General features: G+C 44.8%; 1 protein-coding gene across 48 annotated transcripts in view; it reads right to left on the bottom strand.

Moving 5' to 3' along the window:
- Positions 1–17,860, bottom strand: part of TCF7L2 (transcription factor 7 like 2) — a 217,607-nt gene that overhangs the window by 69,320 nt on the left and 130,427 nt on the right. For 25 of the 48 annotated variants that reach the window (XM_034931504.4, XM_055092287.2, XM_034931470.3 and 22 more), the window contains one exon: positions 8,829–8,969. The exons of the other annotated variants lie outside the window; for them this stretch is intronic. In XM_034931504.4, coding sequence (XP_034787395.1) covers positions 8,829–8,969 — 141 coding nt within the window. The remainder of the gene's footprint in view (positions 1–8,828; positions 8,970–17,860) is intronic. 48 annotated transcript variants of the gene reach the window in all.

The following is a 17,860-nucleotide window of genomic DNA, read 5'->3' as shown; positions in this document are numbered from 1 at the left end:
AATCAGGGCACAGAATTGCATGCCATTGAGTGCAGATTTGAAAAACAGTTACAAGTGACCTGACCAAGGAAGATCCCAGTGTGGAAAGCCCCAGTGGAGACCTGGATCTTGTAGATTTTGCTGTCCCAAACAGGAAAGGTCCAAGAAGAAACAAACATCCCCAACATATCATTACAGCACAAGGGTCAGGAGCCTGTGCCAGACACTGCTGCCCCTACCAAGGAAATGGGGAAGAAGGGCAGGGAAAGGACCTATCTTCCCTTCAGGTACGACATGTGTTTCTTCTTCTTCTTCTTTTTTTTTTTGAGACAGAGTCTCACTCTGTCACCCAGGCTGGAGTGTAGTGGCATTATCTTGGCTCACTGCAACCTCCACCTCCCAGGTTCAAGCAATTCTCCTGCCTCAGCCTCCCGAGTAGCTGGAATTACAGGCGCACTACCACGCCTGGCTAATTTTTCTGTTTTTAGCAAAGACAGGGTTTCACCATGTTGGCCAGGCTGGTCTCTGACTCCTGACCTCAGGCGATCTGCCTGCCTCAGCCTCCCAAAGTGCTGGGATTACAGGTGTGAGCCACTGCGTCTGGCCATGACCTGTGTTTCTGAAGCCAGTAAAAGATGCCATAAGCAATCCCTCCAGGGTACACCTTTCCCTCTCACCTCCATATATCTTTCTCATGGTTGTTTTTTTTTTTTTTTTTTTTTTTCCGAGACAAGAGTCTTACTCTGTCACCCTGTAGTGGTGCAGTCTTGGTTCACTGCAACTTCCACCTCCCAGGTTCAGGTGATTCTTCTGCCTCGGCCTCCCGAGGAGCTGGGATTACAGGTGCCTGCCACCATGTCTGGCTAATTTTTGTATTTTCAGTAGAGATGGGGTTTTACCATGTTGGCCAGGCTGGTCTTGAACTCCTGACCTCAGGTGATTCACCCGCCTTGGCTTCCCAAAGTGCTGGGATTATAGGCGTGAGCCACCGCGCCCGGCCTCCTCATGGGTTCTTCTACAACTGGCAAGAGGAAAGAAATTTGTCCTGAGAGAGAGTTGTGACAACCTACACACAGGACTTCCCCCTGGTTGGTTACAAGCTGCTCCTACTTTCTAGTGGAGCTCATTTCTCAGGAACAAGTGGACTTCTCATCTGTCACCCTGGCCCCTGGCGAACCACAAGGCTTACCACAAATATTGCCACAAACCTAGCAGGCAGGAGCTGGGATGAGCACTAAGTGACAGAGTATGCAGGACCCCTCCCCCAACCCGCCCTGTGTGTAGATCACAGGCAAGCTACTGTCATCTCCCCCAACTCTGTTTTTCTAAACAGCAAGAGGCTACCACTAGGACAGGGATGGTGACGCGGGGCTCAGGCTAAGCTTGTCTGACCCAGTGACCGGTGGGGTAGGAGCAGAAGCCGAGCAGGGGGGTCCCATGTCCTGCAGTCAGTCACTACATGCCTCCTCACTTCCCCCTCTTATTTCTTCTTTCTCTGGTGTCTTCGTTGCTTTCCCATCCCCACCCTCCCCTCTGGAGGGAGCTGGCTTTTCCAAAACAGAAACTTTCACTCTGAGCACAAACAGGCCTCTAATTTAGATCTTCCCAGCCAAGAGCTTTTCTCCCTGCTGCACTGGCCTCTGAAGCTGGCTGTAAGTGTGCTGTGACATGGCCAGAATCTAAAAGGGTGTGGCTGCTCCTCTTTCATTTTTGGCCCCCACAGAAGAGGCCAGACATTGACCAGGAAAAGCAAATCTGGCCTCCTATGGCGCTTCCACCAAACTAAAAAAAAAAGAAACTACTGATTTTTCTTAATGCAAACCGGTTTGAAATGGCCTTTCAGAGACGTGACAGAGAACACTGGATGGGTGTGAAGTAAAAGGTGAAAGATGATGGTGCTCCTGACTAAACCAGCAGCAGCTGATGCAATAAATACCTTTCCAATAAGGTCCATAGGACAGGCCTTATAAGGAAGAATAAGAACTCAGATCTGCTATTAGCTGCTTGCCTAATAATCACTGCCCTTAATAAAAATGAGTAAATTAAGTTCCAGAGTCTGGGCTGAAATATGGTTCCTCTCCATTTCCAAATTCCAAACGTCTACCTTGCTGACGTCATAAAAGGGACTGCTATCTGAGAAACAGGTACGTCAACAGAGACGCTGACTGATAGGCAGATAAGTCAAAACCACCCCTGCAGCGTCTACCCCTCTCCCTAAGTGCTAACTGCATATTCTCATATGGGAGACCCTATATGGAATACAAAGTCTTAAGGCTAATTTATACTCTCCCTTGACGCAGACTAGCCCATTAAAAACTGACCTGTCACCTCACAGCATTACAAAAGGGGAGGAGCCAAAACAATCAACTGTGGGGATGACATGTCACACACCAAAGGCCCAAATCTTCTCTACGAGTGACCTTTGTCACACGAGACGCAAAGAAAATACGTGACTCACGACGAAAGGGGAAAAGGGAGGTAGCCACTAACGTGGAGAGACACGGGCACAGCTTGCAGCACCCTGGGGGGTGTCAAGTGGGCTCACTGAGGCTAGGATGCAGGGTGCAGGAACACTCCTATCTTCTGCATGGATGAGCTCCTTGGAAGACCTCCACAGAGAGTGCCTGGGCTTCCTGCTTAGTATACAAAATGAAAAGGATAGCGTTTACAATGACATCTCTTTGCAGTCCAAGGAATGGTGAACAATGAAGGAAATGGGGCCAGAAATGATCCCGGCTTCTCCGCGTCTGTTTTCCTGGTAGCAAGCTCTGCATCTGATAAGTAGAGTGGGACTACGTCATGTTCCCTCTACACTGGGAATATGACCTCACTGAGGCATTAAAAATTCCCAGGGAGGCACTGCAGTGTCCACTGATGCTACCACGGCAGTTGATCAGCAGAGAAAATTTGTCCACTCATTTAGCCTAAAAGACTTCAACAAAAAAATATTGGCAGATAGAGAATGTGGGAAAGGAAAAAATAAAAATAATCTGGCAGTCCCACCTCCCATCCTACCCAGTGAGCATGAACTGGGGTAGAGAGGGGGTGAGGAGGAGTTGAATTTGCTGGCCCACTTGCACAGAACAATCCGGGGCTATACAGGCGAAGCAATGATGGGTCACATACATCAAGGGGGCATTATGGAATGTCCCAGAATCACTCTCTCTTCACTATTTGCAACTTCCACCCTCTGCCACATGAGATGCAGTTGCCCTATTCATAGTGGAACTTTGTTTTTTGGTTTTTGGTTTTTTGTTTTTATTTTTTGAGATGGAGTCTTGCTCTGTCACCCAGGCTGGAATGCAAAGGTGCAATCTCAGCTTACTGCAATCTCTGCCTCCCGGGTTCAAGCGATTCTCCTGTCTCAGCCTCCCGAGTAGCTGGGACCACGTACCCAGCTAATTTTTGTATTTTTTAGTAGAGACAGTGTTTTGCCATGTTGGCCAGGCTGGTCTCAAACTCCTGGCCTCAAGTGATCCACCTGCCTCAGCCTCTCAAAGTGTTGGGATTTCAGGCATGAGCCACAGTGCCCGGCCAACAGCGGAACTTTGGAAACAGTCTGAGTTCATTGGGGCAATAGCTAAGCATATTAAGGGACAGGAGGGATAATCATTAGTACTTTCACAGTTTTTGTGGCATATATAGGAAAGTGTTTCTAGTATAGAGAGATGTAAAATAAACAGAAAACAAGTGCATGTATAGTATGATCCCACCTACGATTTTTAAATCACATTTTTTAAAAGACTGAGAGGAAGTATTTCAAAATATTCACTTTGTCTTGGAGGGGTATTTCTTTGGTTGTCTCATCTGCTTCTTTATATAATCAGGGGTAGGAGATAAATGAAAATGTTTAGTTAGCCGAATGCTTGCTAATCCAAAGTTATAATGTAGAGAGTTCTAAATTAGCAAATATTTCCCTTCTAGTGCACTTCATTGTGTAAACCCAAATTTTCCATACATACCACGTACTGAAAAATACAGTACCCAGGAAATGAAGCAATATCTATATTTGTTTCAAATGACTAACAAGCAAAAATAAAACTTTGACCGTGATGACATGCTTTTTAGAAATCAGACATAAAATAAGCCACATAGGATGTGGTCTAATAAACCCAAGAAAAGTTTCATTTCCTCTCACCAAAATGGCTAACTCCTTGTTTATGTGTCTAGCTTGGCAAATTTAGCGGAAGTCTCTTCTTCCCTGAAATTTCTAGATTGAGAGGTTAATAAGCAAGTAGCAGCAATAATGTGCCCCCTCCTGAAAATACACACATGCGCGTGCACGTGCACACACACCCCAAAAAATGCAATAAAAACAGGCTCAACACCAGCAAAAGGGTAGGTCAACCACAAAATCAGAAGGACAGAGTGCACCATCTCGCTAATCCCCGGCCACTGATCAGGAAAAGTTTATAGAACCCCTGAAGAGGAAGGAAACAAGGAATCAGGGAAGGCTTTGGACAATGAACTTTTTAAAAGTTTGTTTGCAAGTATTTCCGTGAAAATGGTATTGACTGAGCAATTACAGGAAGAAGAAAAAAGAAAACTCTTTCTTCTTATCTGAATGCGGTTATATGCCATGGGTCACACCCTATTATTGTCACTATTAAACATGTTAATAGCCTCAATGTAATGACTTTGTGTGGCGAGCTTTAAAATGTACATGAATAGCTAACTAGAAAGAAATGACTCATCCCTGCCCAGGTGGATATTGACTTTCTGAGTCACATTTACTCAGCTGGTCTACCAACCTTAATTCCCTAGAGGAAGGGATCTAAAGGGTTCGAATCTGGCTGAATTACATGGAAAGAAAGAGAAGGGACAATGAATTTGAAATGTGGATGGAACAGAAAGTACAATTGTTGAGACTTGTAAGAACTTAGGTATCCTGAAACAAAATTTCCTCCCAACTCCTAAGGCGGCTGAGTGAAGAAAAGGATCAAACACCTTCTCCCTGAACAAGTGGAAGATGGTTGGTATCACAGCTCTGAACCATGGCCAAGAACCATGGCCAAGAACCATGGCCCTTCATTCCCAGCAATTTTTATAGCTCTCACCCTTCAGCTGTGTGATCTTATGGATATTGCTTTCTCTCTCTCTGGCTCAGTTACCTTAATTGCAAAATGGGAATAATCACACCACCTCCCTCATAAGGTTGCTATCAAGGTTTGGAAAAGTTAATATAGGAGGTAGTTACAGTAGTTCTTACAGTAGTTCATGGATCACAGGAAGCCTGTGTTAAATGTCAAGGGATCTCTGTAGGTACCCAGTGGAGCAGACTGCGGGAATATCCCATGACCACCGCCTGTTTTGCAGATGCAAGAATTGCATCACAGAGCGGGGAAGCACCTTGCCAAAAAAGTGAGTGTTGGACTCAAACTTAGTTCTGACGACCAGTCACAAGAGGTTCCCATCACACTCTGCAGAGCCATTTCTATCACACCCATGCTGTGGGATCTGGATTTTCAGACATCACCAAAATTCTTACCCTGCCCCCACCAACCCCCCCAGCCAAGGGAGTCTTGCTCTGTTGCCCAGGCTGGAGAGCAGTGGTGCTATCTTGGCTCACTGCAACCTCCGTCCCCCAGATTCAAGCAATTCTCCTGCCTCAGCCTCCCAAGTAGCTGGGATTACAGGCATGTGCCACCACGCCTGGTTAATTTTTGTATTTTTAGTAGAGACGGGGTTTCACCATGTTGACCAGGCTGGTCTCGAACTCCGGACTTCGTGATCTGCCCACCTCGGCCTTCTGAAGTGCTGGGATTACAGGCATGACCCACCACACCCAGCCACCACCAAAATTCTTGAAGTAGGTACTAGGAATGTTACATGTGAATTTCCATGGAAACCTACATGGAACACATAACTGAGCTACTCCAGCAGCGACTGGCCCATCACACAGACACACCATCAGGTTGTGATTCCTCAAGAATCTTGCCAATTGCCTGCACCCGTCTGAGCCCACCAGCTCTCTCACCAAGCTCCCGCTTTACATACAGCCTGTATGTGAACCTTTATCACTGATGGAGAAATTGAAGCACAGATCAGTCGGGTAACTTGCCCAAGTTGGCACAGCCCATAAGTGGCATCTTTGTACCTCACCTATTCACAGTTTACAGATTTAGATGACATCCTGGAAACGTGGCATTTTGGCACGTCCCTGGGAGATGCTTCTGGGTTCTGAGGACAAGGCTGAGAAATGCTCAGTCACTGGCGCCAGGGATCTAATCAGCTCCTGTAGATCTTGAGTTATAAGGAAGAAACCCAGTCTTTCTGTTTCATTTTCCTCATACTTAAAATGGGTGCCTGGTTCCTTTATCTACCTCCTGCCGCCAACCAAAGATTAATGAGTTACCATGTGCCAGGCTCTGATGGGAGAATAGCTATGTTCATATCATCTTATCATAAATAGCCAGAATGAACAGCTATGCTTATTAAAAGCTGAACCAATGAGAGGCTACTGAAAAAGATCTTCTACCAGGCCATGGCTAATGCAGAGAAAAGGGGGCCTCCCTGCTCTATCAGACCCAGGCCAGTTAAAGGGAATGCTCCTTAAACACACAGACAGCAGCTCCAGGTAATCAAGACATAGGCGTGGCCCAAGAACATGCAAGATCAGAGGCAAGCATGCAAGACAGCGAAAAGTCCGAAAGACTCCAGAAACATTTTGAGATGGATTCTCACTCTGTTGCCCAGGCTGGAGTGCAGTGGTGTGATCTCAGCTCACTGAAACCTCTGTCTTCCTTCTGGGTTCAAGCGATTCTCCTGCCTCAGCCTCCAGAGTAGCTGGGATTACAGGCGCGTGCCACCACGCCTGGCTAATTTTTGTATTTTTAGTAGAGACGGGGTTTCACTGGTCTTGAACTCCTGATATCGTGATCTGCCCGCCTCAGCCTTCCAAAGTGCTGGGATTACAGGCGTGAGCCACTGCACCCAGCCACATCTTCAGTTTTATGCACATCTGGCTAACAGGGAATAGGTGGACCAGAGGATTTCCACTTTAGTACATGAAGTTACTAAAGAGAATTAGGCACATGTTATAGTGTCAAAAAGTGTTCCTAGAATTAAAAGTAGAAAGAAATTGCAAAACCGTATGAGGTATAATACCAATTTTGCGAAACGCTTTTAAGGTCTGTGCATATGAATGACTAGAAATGTGGAAATGTATCCAAATATTAAGAGATTATCGGCCAGACACGGTGGCTCACGCCTGTAATCCTAGCACTTTGGGAGGCCAAGTCATGCAGATCACCTGAGGTCAGGAGTTCAAGAACAGTCTGACCAACATGGCAAAACCCTGTCTCTATTAAAAATACAAAAATTAGCCTGGTATGGTAACAGGTGCCTGTAATCCCAGCTACTCGGGAGGCTGAGGCAGGAGAATTTCTTGAACCTGGCAGGTGGAGGTCACAGTGAGCCAAGATCACACACTCCAGCCTGGAAGACAGAGCAAGACTCCGTCTCAAAATAAAAAATAAAAAAGGCCAGGCACGGTTGTTCATGCCTGTAATCCCAGCAGTTTGGGAGGCCGAGGCGGGCGGATCACGAGGTCAGGAGATCGAGACCATCCTGGCTAACATGGTGAAACCCTGTCTTTACTAAAAATACAAAAAATTAGCTGGGCTTGGTGGCGCGCACCTGTAGTCCAGCTACTCGGGAGGCTGAGGCAGGCAAATCGCTTGAAACAGGAAGCAGAAGTTGCAGTGAGCTGAGATCGTGCCACTGCACTCTGGCCTGGGCAACAGAGCGAGACTCTATCTCAAAAAAGAGAGAGAGATTATCAATAGGTAATAAGAGCATAGGTATTTACATTTTCTTTATATATTTTTACAGTTTCTAGTTGTCTTATGTGGCTATTCATCACTTCCTACGCCAGAACAAACTTTTAAAGATGACTTATTCCACATTTTGTCTCTCCAACAGCAAGACTTATGTACATATGTATTACTCCAGGTCTCTGCCTGCTGGAGGCACTGCTTTCTGTCCCTGTGGCTGTAACACATAGCACAGCACCCAGCAGGTATACAATAAATGTTTTTAAAGACAGAGGCTTTATTATTTGGTTCATAAATATTCACTTTTCTTTTTTTAAAAGCTAACATTAGTACTAAATCATTTGCTGTTTAAACCTAAGAGTTCCTTGAAAATTTTTCATCTGCATTGACTTTTGCTTTTCTGAAGATAAAAGCATGTTCTAGGTGTTATTTTTTCTTCAGGACTATTAATTTGAAGAGAACTGTCACTCCCAAGCACTGAGCAGTGTGGGGTATTGACACTGTATTGAATTATTTAAAGGAAATTAACAATGCTTCCTGTCCTTGGAGAGCAACATCTGCGAGTAAAGCCATTCACGGCTGCCTCGGGTAGGTATTGTCGAGGCAAAGTGGGCATTTTCCAGCACCCTGAATTTTAAAAGAAAATCTTTAAGTTCTAAATTACTAGTAACGAAGGCAAAGTTGAGGTGGTAACTTCTCTTCCATTGTGAACTGTGAAGAGTCCCAAGAGACACTTCCTGGGGCCAAGTTTAATGGGATAATGTTGTGCTCCTCATTTTCACAGAAGTTACGTGTGGCACTGGATCACGAGGGCCTTCACTGGGAGCCAGGCATCCTGGAGTCATGCGAGCACCACCCTCCACCCTCTCCTTGTAAACAGGCGTTTTTATGGCTATGATATCCCTATCAGCGGTCAGCACACCCAGACATCATGGCACCCAAAATGACAGTGACCCAAAAAGAATTCAGGGATCGCAGTGGATGGGCCCTGCCCTAGAGAGAGGTAAACTTTGGATGGGCGGCTTCATTTTAGAGCTAGCTCATCTCATACCGTGATTCTGCTCCGAGACCTACCTCAATACACCAGGGCTCCCCAACTTTTTGTAAGGAGTGGCTCCTTTTCATGTCCCTGAAGACTTGAGTGCTGACAGTGAAGTCTGAGGGGGGGTAGAAGTGCTGACAGTCATGTCCCTGAGTGCAGCAAGGGAGGGGGCTCTGCTGCCAGGAAGAAAGGGGAACAGAGTAAGGCTCGGGAGCGAGGGGGACACATCACCAAGGCACACATAGCCCCCAGCCTTCCTTTCTGCCCTAACCCACATTTCTATAGAAGCTCCATGATAGAGGGATTACAGTTCCCAGCACAAATCAGAACTCTCCTATTTCCCTGCCATCCAGCTCAGGGTCCCTTCTAGGAACATCTGAAACGCAACCTCCTCCAGGCAGCCTTCCTGTTGTGTATTCCCACCCCTACCCACCATTCTCCTAATGGGCATGGCCTCCCCTTCCTCTGAGCCTCTCAAGAACCAGTTAGCTAGCATTTTCTCTCTCAACTTACCTTACTGAATCTATTAGTTATGTGAAATTGCTGATATTTCTGTCCTACAAAAATACAATTACATATGGTTCCACTTAATACTTCAGCTGTTTGGGGAGCTGATCTTTTTTTTTTTTTTTTTAAGAGATGGGGTCTTGCTATGTTGCCTGGACTGGACTTAAACTCCTGGGCTCAAGCAATCCTCCTGTCTCAGCCTCCCAAACAGTTAGGACTACAGGTGCACGCCACCACACTCAGCTAATCTTTTTATTTTTATTTTTTGTGTGTGTGGAGGCAGAATCTTGCTATGTTGCTCAGGCTGGTCTTGAACTACTGGGCTCAGGCAATCCTCCTATCTCGGCCTCCCAAAGTGTTGAGATCTCAGGCAAGCGGCACCACGTCTGGCTGATCTGTCTTCACTCATACCTTAACACCTTTTCCTCTACCAGGCGACAGTCTTTTGAGAAAAGCAACTATACTACCAATTCTGGACCCCTTGAAAGATCCAGCAGCACACACCTTGGGTGCTCAAGAAATATGCGTTAATTTGAATTTCAAACCCTATCACAATAGCTGCTACAGTTTACTGACGGCCTACTCTGTCTGGGGCCCTGGACAGGAGTGTGCCTCTTACTCCATTAATCCTCACCCCTACCTTATGAGGTAGGTAGTATCATGCCCATTTCACAGAGGAGGAAACTGACTCAGAGACTGTAAGGAGCATGCCCAAGGTCACACCGCTAGTAAATGGCAGAGGGGGAATATAGCTCAGGTCCCAGTCAACTCATGCAGATGCCTGCTGTAGAGACCCATTGGCCTGTCTATGGCTCTATAAAACAGGCTCTATAAACAAGAGAATTTAGGGCTGTAAAAAACAACTTGGGGTCCAAGAAGGGCGATTTCACAACCAAGAAATAATATTCTACTTTTCTTTTTTTAAAAAGAGAAATAGCTATGCCCTTTATGTTCATTGTAAAAAGTTTTATATGAAGAAAAACTCCATGAACCATTTTTTCATGTAATTTGTTCGGGATTAAGAATAAGAGATTGAGGATAACACCAACATCTTGTATGTTTTTACGTTCACTATCACAGTAGACATAGTGGGTATGCAAGACTCTGGGAAATAGGAAATTGATAAAAATAAAGGAAAAAGTTATACAACAGCAGCCACATCTTTAGAGCAGTGTACATGGTTACCATAGTATATGGTATTCCCATGGGCCTCATGTTTATCCAGATGGATTAAAACCATCCACAGGCAAAGTGAGCTCTCAAAATGAGAGGGGGCCGTTGCTGCCCCATAACTGGAGCTACTCCAGGGCCCACGCTGGCTGCAGCTGACCTTGTGTCTGGATTTTGAGAGCCACCAACCAGAAGCTGAGAGATCTGCCCCCAGGAAGGGAAGCCGAGCACCAGAGGAAGTACTCGGTTCTCCACCCCTGGAGGTCTAAGGTCTCCGTCTGGCAAGCAGAGCCTCCCACTCTGCATTTCTTCACAGAGCTGATTTGTAAACAGGAGCGTGAGTCATTCGGCAAGCATGAGTCCATTTGAAAGATCAGCCCAATTTTACAGCTAAGGCTATCCTATTCAGTCCAGCCACAGCAATGACTCACCTTACTGCCTTCCACCAAAGGTGACTTGGTTAGCCCTCCAATTGTTTCTAGAAGGAACCCAGCAACATGAGGGTTTAATCCTTGTCTGCTTGCTTTATTTTCTAACACAATGCTGAGAGCAAAGAGGCAGAGTTACCAAAGTGCCCCAGAGAATGCGTTGGGACAGAAATGCATCCATGGTTGCCACAGACCACATGGTCTCCTTTATCTTCCACGGGCATTTCCTCATGGCCTTTACTCTTAGAGGAAATTGTACATTATGGAAATGTTAAACACACACACAACCTCTCTGTACAGATCTAGATATTCTTCCATGCCTGGGAACCTCAGAGCCAAATTTATAGTTCACGTCCAACATCGCATCAGGGGCTACTGGCTTTGAACTTGTAGAATTAACCTTACCCCTAACCTTATTCCCCACCTTATGTTACTGGGCTACACTTATTTCCCTTTTTTTTTTTCTTGTGTGTGTGTGGCCTGTAGGAGGTTTATTACCCCCTCAAGACCACACTTTCCCACCGCCCCCTGCTTTCCTCTTTAATGTTCTTAATTATTCATTTCCAATCCTCTTACAGAATACAAAGTCTTAATAAATGACTTCCAATTTTAGGGGGGTAGGAGATGTCTTACAAAAAGTTCAAATGTATATACAACTACAAAATCTTTTTATATCATGAGAAAATAACTATAGTTTCTTTTTTTTTTCCTTTTGAGTCTTTCTTAAAAAACAAACAAAAAACTCTTCAACAAATCCTAAAGACCAGGAAATAAACATCTGCTGAGTTTTCTGCTCAGTGTCCATTCATGATTTTTCTGGTAACAATACTGCCAGTTACTTAGGGGGCAACCCCCTGACTCTAGAGCCATGTAGCTTAGTGGAGTGAACCCCACCCCCAGCTTCAGAAGTGGGAAAGTTTACACAGTCCAAGCTCACTCAGACACTGCAAGCCCTTCCCACAGATGCAGGTTCAGAATCAAGGTCACAGACTTGTAGGGAAAGATAAGATCTCTCTGGACTTGAATAAGCCTCTGTGCAGTAAAACCACCTGGGAGGCAAGCAGAGCCCAGAACTGGAAGGAGATGGTTCTAATACATGGGCCCCTGGATGCAACCATGCCTGATGCCTGATCATTCTGGACTTTTCAGTTATGGATCAATACATTCATTTTGCTCAGGCCAGTTTGAATTGGGTTTGAGGAGAGAGGAATTTAGACTCAAGCAGTCCTCACCTCAGCCAGATTGGCCTCCATAGTTGTCCATCCACGAATCAAGGGAGGATGTGGGAAAAATTGAAGGTGTTACAGGATAAAAGTAAATGAAGGCCTCGTGAGTTTCATGCTCCTGACATGACGAGTGGGCAAAGTACTGAAGTAGGGATTTGGTGCTTCTTGAAAGAATGAAGCAGGTGGCCAGTCTCTGCAGAAAGAAGACAAGGACCTTCAGCCACCACCCACCTGCTGGAATTGCCCCAAGGGCCCTCCTTCACCTCTAGCGTCCCTGTCACCGCCACTGGCAGCACTGAGCTATTTCATGTCATTTCATGGTCTCCATAACGCACCAGATCCAGAAAGTAGAGACCACAGATGCTGAACAGCACTAAAATCTGCCTCCTGGCTTTCTCCAGAAACACTGCCTATTTGTGACAGAGGACCTCAAGAGGTGTGTTTCTCCTGCGGAAAGTGAAGTTATGAGGCTGGATCAAGTCAAGAGAGAAGGTCGACTGACAGGGCTGCTGGGTTTGACTCTCACTGGTGGCTCAGACCCTGATGTCAATGTGTGCTAACCAGATCTGAACACAGCCACATGGATCAAGAATCAAGGTGTGACACCCATAAAGTCGTAGTAATATTTGTGTATTCCATTATCTTGCTTCTTTATGAGCTTACTGCCCCACTCCACAACTAGCTGGGTAATATTCAACTGCTAATGCCATCGAATAGCACCTAGTAAGCCAGAAAATACTAATCGCTCTGCCAGGAAACATTTAAAAATGAACAAGTATAGAAAGAGGTGAAAAGCATTTGAAAAACAAAACCCCTAAAAATACAAAGGCCTCCAGAGAATTTTGTATGAAATAATGTCACTCAGGGCTGGGTGTGGTGGCTTACACCTATAATCCCAGCACTGTCAGAGGCCAAGGCTGGAGGACTGCTTGAGCTCAAGAGTTCAAGACTAGACTGGGCAACATAGCAAGACCTCGTCTCTACTAAAAATTAAAAAAAAAAAAAAAAATAGCCAGATGTGGTGGTGCAGGCCTGTAGCTACTCAGAAGGCCAAGGTGAAAGGTTTGGTTAAGCCTGTAAGATCAAGGCTGCAGTGAGCCATGATTGTGCCCCCGCACTCCAGCCTGGGTGACAGAGGGAAACCTGAATAAAAAAATGAAAGGTGTCATTCAGAGTAAAATTGGCCAACACCTGTTGGCTGTTAGAAGAATCTCAACCAACCTCACAGGCAAGAAGAAAAAGGCAACAGCTTTACTCCTCTTTGCCTCAGAAAACTCTGGTGGTGATTAATTTTATGTGTCAGGGTTTTTTTTGTTTTTTTTTTTTGGTAGGGGGGGTGGCTTGAGACAGAGTCTCACTTTGTCACCCAGGCTGGAGTGCAGGGGTGCAATCTCAGCTCACTGCAACCTCCGCCTCCCGGGTTCAAGCGATTCTTGTGACAGCCTCCCGAGTAGCTGGGAATACAGGTGCACAATACCACTCCCGGCTAATGTTTGTATTTTTTTTGGTAGAGACCGGGTTTCACCATGTTGGCCAGGCTGGTATCCAACTCCTGGTCTCAAATGATCCGCCCACCTCGGCCTCCCAAAGTGCTGGGATTACTACAGGCGTGAGCCACCATGCCTGGCCTTATGTGTCAGTTTAACTAAGTCACAAAGTGCCCGGATATTTGGTTATACACTATTCTGGATGTTTCTCTGAGGATATTTTTAGATAAGTTTAACATTCACTGAGTAAGGCGGATGGTCCTCCTTGATGTGAGCAGGCCTCAGCCCATCAGCTGAAGGCCTGAACAGAATACAAGGCTGATCTTCCTCCAAACCAGCCGGCATCCTCCTGAGTAACTGCCTTCTGGCTTGAGCTAAAGCAGCATCTTTGGGCTCCAGCCCACCGGCCTTCGAACAGGAATTACACCATCAGTTCTACCAGTCCTCCAGCCTTTAGACTCAGACTAGAGCTGCGCCATGGACTCTCCTGGGTCTCCAGCTTCCCAGCTACAGACCATGACACTTGATGATACAGATTATGGAATTCCATGACTGGGTGAGCCAGTTCCTTATGGCAAATCTCTCTATATAAACACATACATCCTATTGGTTTTATGTCTCTGGAGAACCCTGACAAATGCATGTGGATTCAGATTTTCATGTATTTTCTCCTCCACAGCAAGAGGGAATGGATTTGTGCGTCTCTGAAAGATCAGAGTTTTAAAATGAAGTGAGTCTTAGAAATCATCTCATCTAATTCTTTATGATTTTCTTTAAATCTCCAAGTCTAGATGTAAAAGGGCCTGTCCAGGACCACACAGCTAAAAAAGAGCTGAAACTGAAGCCTAGATTTTTAAAGACTAGAGTTCAAGGTTCTATGCATAAATGGAAGAATTTTCTTTTGGAAATGCCGCATCTTTGGAACAATAAGAAATCCATTTAAAAGAAGGATATTGCTAAGGGCCATTCCACTAAAAAAGCAAAGTACTGAACTGACAATTTTTTAAAATTGGTGAGAAGGTAACATCTTCATATTTCTTATCATGTATTCACACACAAGGATGCCAAAAAAGAGCAACCATCCAAACAAACCAGCCAACCCCACGTACACACGCGTAACCTTGGAGAGAGGTAAGGTCTTTACAGGTCACACTGATCCAGCTTTATGCACCATCGATAATTCTCACCTCTGAAGATGAGGTAACTTTGATGGGAACTAATTATATCTGAAATATACTGTCAACTTACTGCAAAGGCAAAGAAACTGCCATCAGGGCTCCAGATAAGCTACCATTTTTATCATAAAGACAAGCCCAGTTCCTCCCCAGACCGGGATATCATCACTCACATGGCAGATGTATGCAATCCTTTTTTCTCATTATTATTTTTTTTAATGTGAGCATGTGTGAGTGGCAAGGTGTGAGTGGCAAGGTGTGAGTATGGGCCCACACTTGCATGTGTATATGTGTGTGTGTGTGTGTGTGTGTGTGTCTATCAGTATATGTGGAGGGCAATGTCCTAGAGTCATGAATGGCAAGTGTCCAGGTCACACATGGCACCTCCCTCTTCCCTTACTACCTCCATACCACACAGCCACTCTGCTCAAAGTTGGCACGAGTTGGAATGTAATCACCATCTCTGCACTCAAGGCATGCAGAAATGAAGTCTACCTCAGCCCTCAAAGACCTCACCTGAGAAAAAGACAAGGCTCCAAACAGAAGGCAAAACAGAATGAGCATAGAAAGAGACCACTTGTTCACATACCTTTACAAAGCACTGCTCACCCCTCCTCAACCTCAGCACAGACAGAGCGTGGGGCCTCAGTGTCACTGCCACTGCCACCCTCCCACTGACTAGCTGTACTCTCTGAATTTCTGGGGCTCAGCTTGACACAGCATATGAGGATGCTGGCTGCTGGATGACTTCTAAGGGTTGTGTCCACCTCCAACACACTCCACTTCTGTATGGCTAGCAGAACACAGAGGGGCGGGTTTGTTAGGACCTTGACTCTCTATGTACAGAAGCGATGCACCCCGATTTCTGGACATGGCCATTATATAATAAGAGGGTAAATTTATTAAAATAAGTCACATTCAAGGAGAAAAGGCCACATGCATGTGCGTGTGCACGTGCACGCACACACACACACACACACACACACACACACAAGCAGAATGAAGATTTCTTTTACTGAATAAAAGTTCAACATGACCAAGAAAAAGTGTTTTAGAAATATGGCATCATGAATAGGAATTTGCAGCACCATTTCAAAAGGTGTTTGCTGGTTAAAACAAAGTTTTGTCAACTGTTTCTTTTTTCCTGTGGGGGGGGGAAGTGTACCTATCAAATATTGAGAAATTGGAAATAAGATTTTTTTTATTGTTGTATCATAAACAGTACAGGGAAAAATGGGTAAAGATAATAATTTTTTTCAAGTTTGGAATAAAGTTATTAAAAAAAGACATTATATGGGTAATTCTGAATAAAGGAGATGCTTTTTAACTGTATTGACACTAAATTAGTTTTATACGTGAAGTCAAGGCTTTACTGGGATGAAAGGTAATAAGATGAAGTGGTTAACCTTAACATTATCTGAACTTGAGATATTAACCAAGGCATGCCAAAAAAAAAAAAATGGTAGTGGCTCACACCTATAATTCCAGCACTTTGGGAGGTCAAGGCAGGCAGACCACTTGAGGTCAAGAGTTCGAGACCAGCCTGGCCAACATGGTGAAACCCTGTGTCTACTAAAAATACAAAAATTAGCCAGATGTGGTGGCAGGCGCCTGTAATCCCACATACTCAGGAGGCTGAGGCAGGAGAATTGCTTGAACCCGGGAGGCAGAGGTTGCAGTGAGCTGAGATCATGCCACTGCACTCCAGCCTGGGCGCAGCCTGGGCAACAGAGCAACACTCCATCTCAAAATAATAATAATAATAATAATGAAGTTCAAACAGACCTGGCTAACATTAAATCAAGTCTTTTTGAAGGCACATCTAATTTCGAGGACATCCATACACTAACTGGCACCAGCTATCACTCCCATTTGTTTTCCGCAACAGGGATGAGGTTCAATGTGACCTCAAGCAGGTGGAAAATGAATTCTCCTTGCAATCTTTATATCCATTATTTCCATATGCAACTGACAGAGTCTCTGTTCTTAACAGTATAATCTTTCCAGACAAGTCAATAGTGAGCAAGCATGAAAAACCATGCTCATCAATGACTTTGAGAGAATAGGAGTTGATTTCACTTGTTTAAGCATAACACAGAAGCCCATCCACCTTACTCAGCAATGACTGGCTATGGAAGAACATTAAGCAGAAGCTCGGGTTCAAGCAGCACAGGCTGCAGAAAGCTTTGTGAATCTAGCTAATGAAGAAAGCATTATACTGTGCTTATACTGAGATTCTTGCTAAAGGGACGCTCCTTCTCCCAAGCAGCCTTTGGGAAGTAGTATTGGTGCGTGTTGTGTGCTGTAAACATTACTGGGCAGAATCAAGGGGCCAAGAGGGAGAAGAGGGTCTGATCAGGACTTGTGATGTGTACTAGGTAATCCTCTCTTTAAAAGCCAACATATCTCTTACAAAAAGAACGTTAGCAGCCTAAAATGGGACTGCAAAGTCAAGACAACATAGGGGCTAGGTGTGTTAGGAGATCTAGCTACCACTCAGGAAATTTAGATGGATTTGCTCTGAAAAAGAAAGCAGTGTTGGTAAACAGCGCCCTCCTCCCCTTTCAATGGGAATCAAATGTTTTAAAATGTAAATAACAGGTTCCTGGAACACCCCTGGAATTTCTCCTGGAAATGCTTTCATAATTCACATCTTGTTAGCCACAGGAACCCCACTTACATATCCTCTTTTCTCATTTCCACTAACCAATTATTAGCATTAGATAATAACACACTATTTTCTGCTAATATGTTTCCTGACAACATCAAACTCCAGAGGGTCTTCATGATGCAATAACTGAATAATTGTGCAAACGAGGGCTAATTTATGAGAAAATGTTATTTAAACCTTCTCGGGTGTTTATGAAAACAAGCCATGTTGGTTAAGAGACACCATAAACACTAAATTATTGCATAAAAATGTACGAAATTGAAATGGCTTTAATGAAAACAAGTTCTTTTCAGATATTATGAAAGGAGAAATCCCAATGGGAGCATACAAAGATATAAATATTCAAGAACAATGCATTCCCACAGGCAGGATCAACTTGACACCACCTTGTTCAGAATGG

The sequence above is a fragment of the Pan paniscus genome, chromosome 8 (genome assembly GCF_029289425.2).
Source record: "Pan paniscus chromosome 8, NHGRI_mPanPan1-v2.0_pri, whole genome shotgun sequence".
Classification (NCBI taxonomy): domain Eukaryota; kingdom Metazoa; phylum Chordata; class Mammalia; order Primates; family Hominidae; genus Pan; species Pan paniscus.
This window is presented reverse-complemented; position numbering and strand designations above follow the sequence as displayed.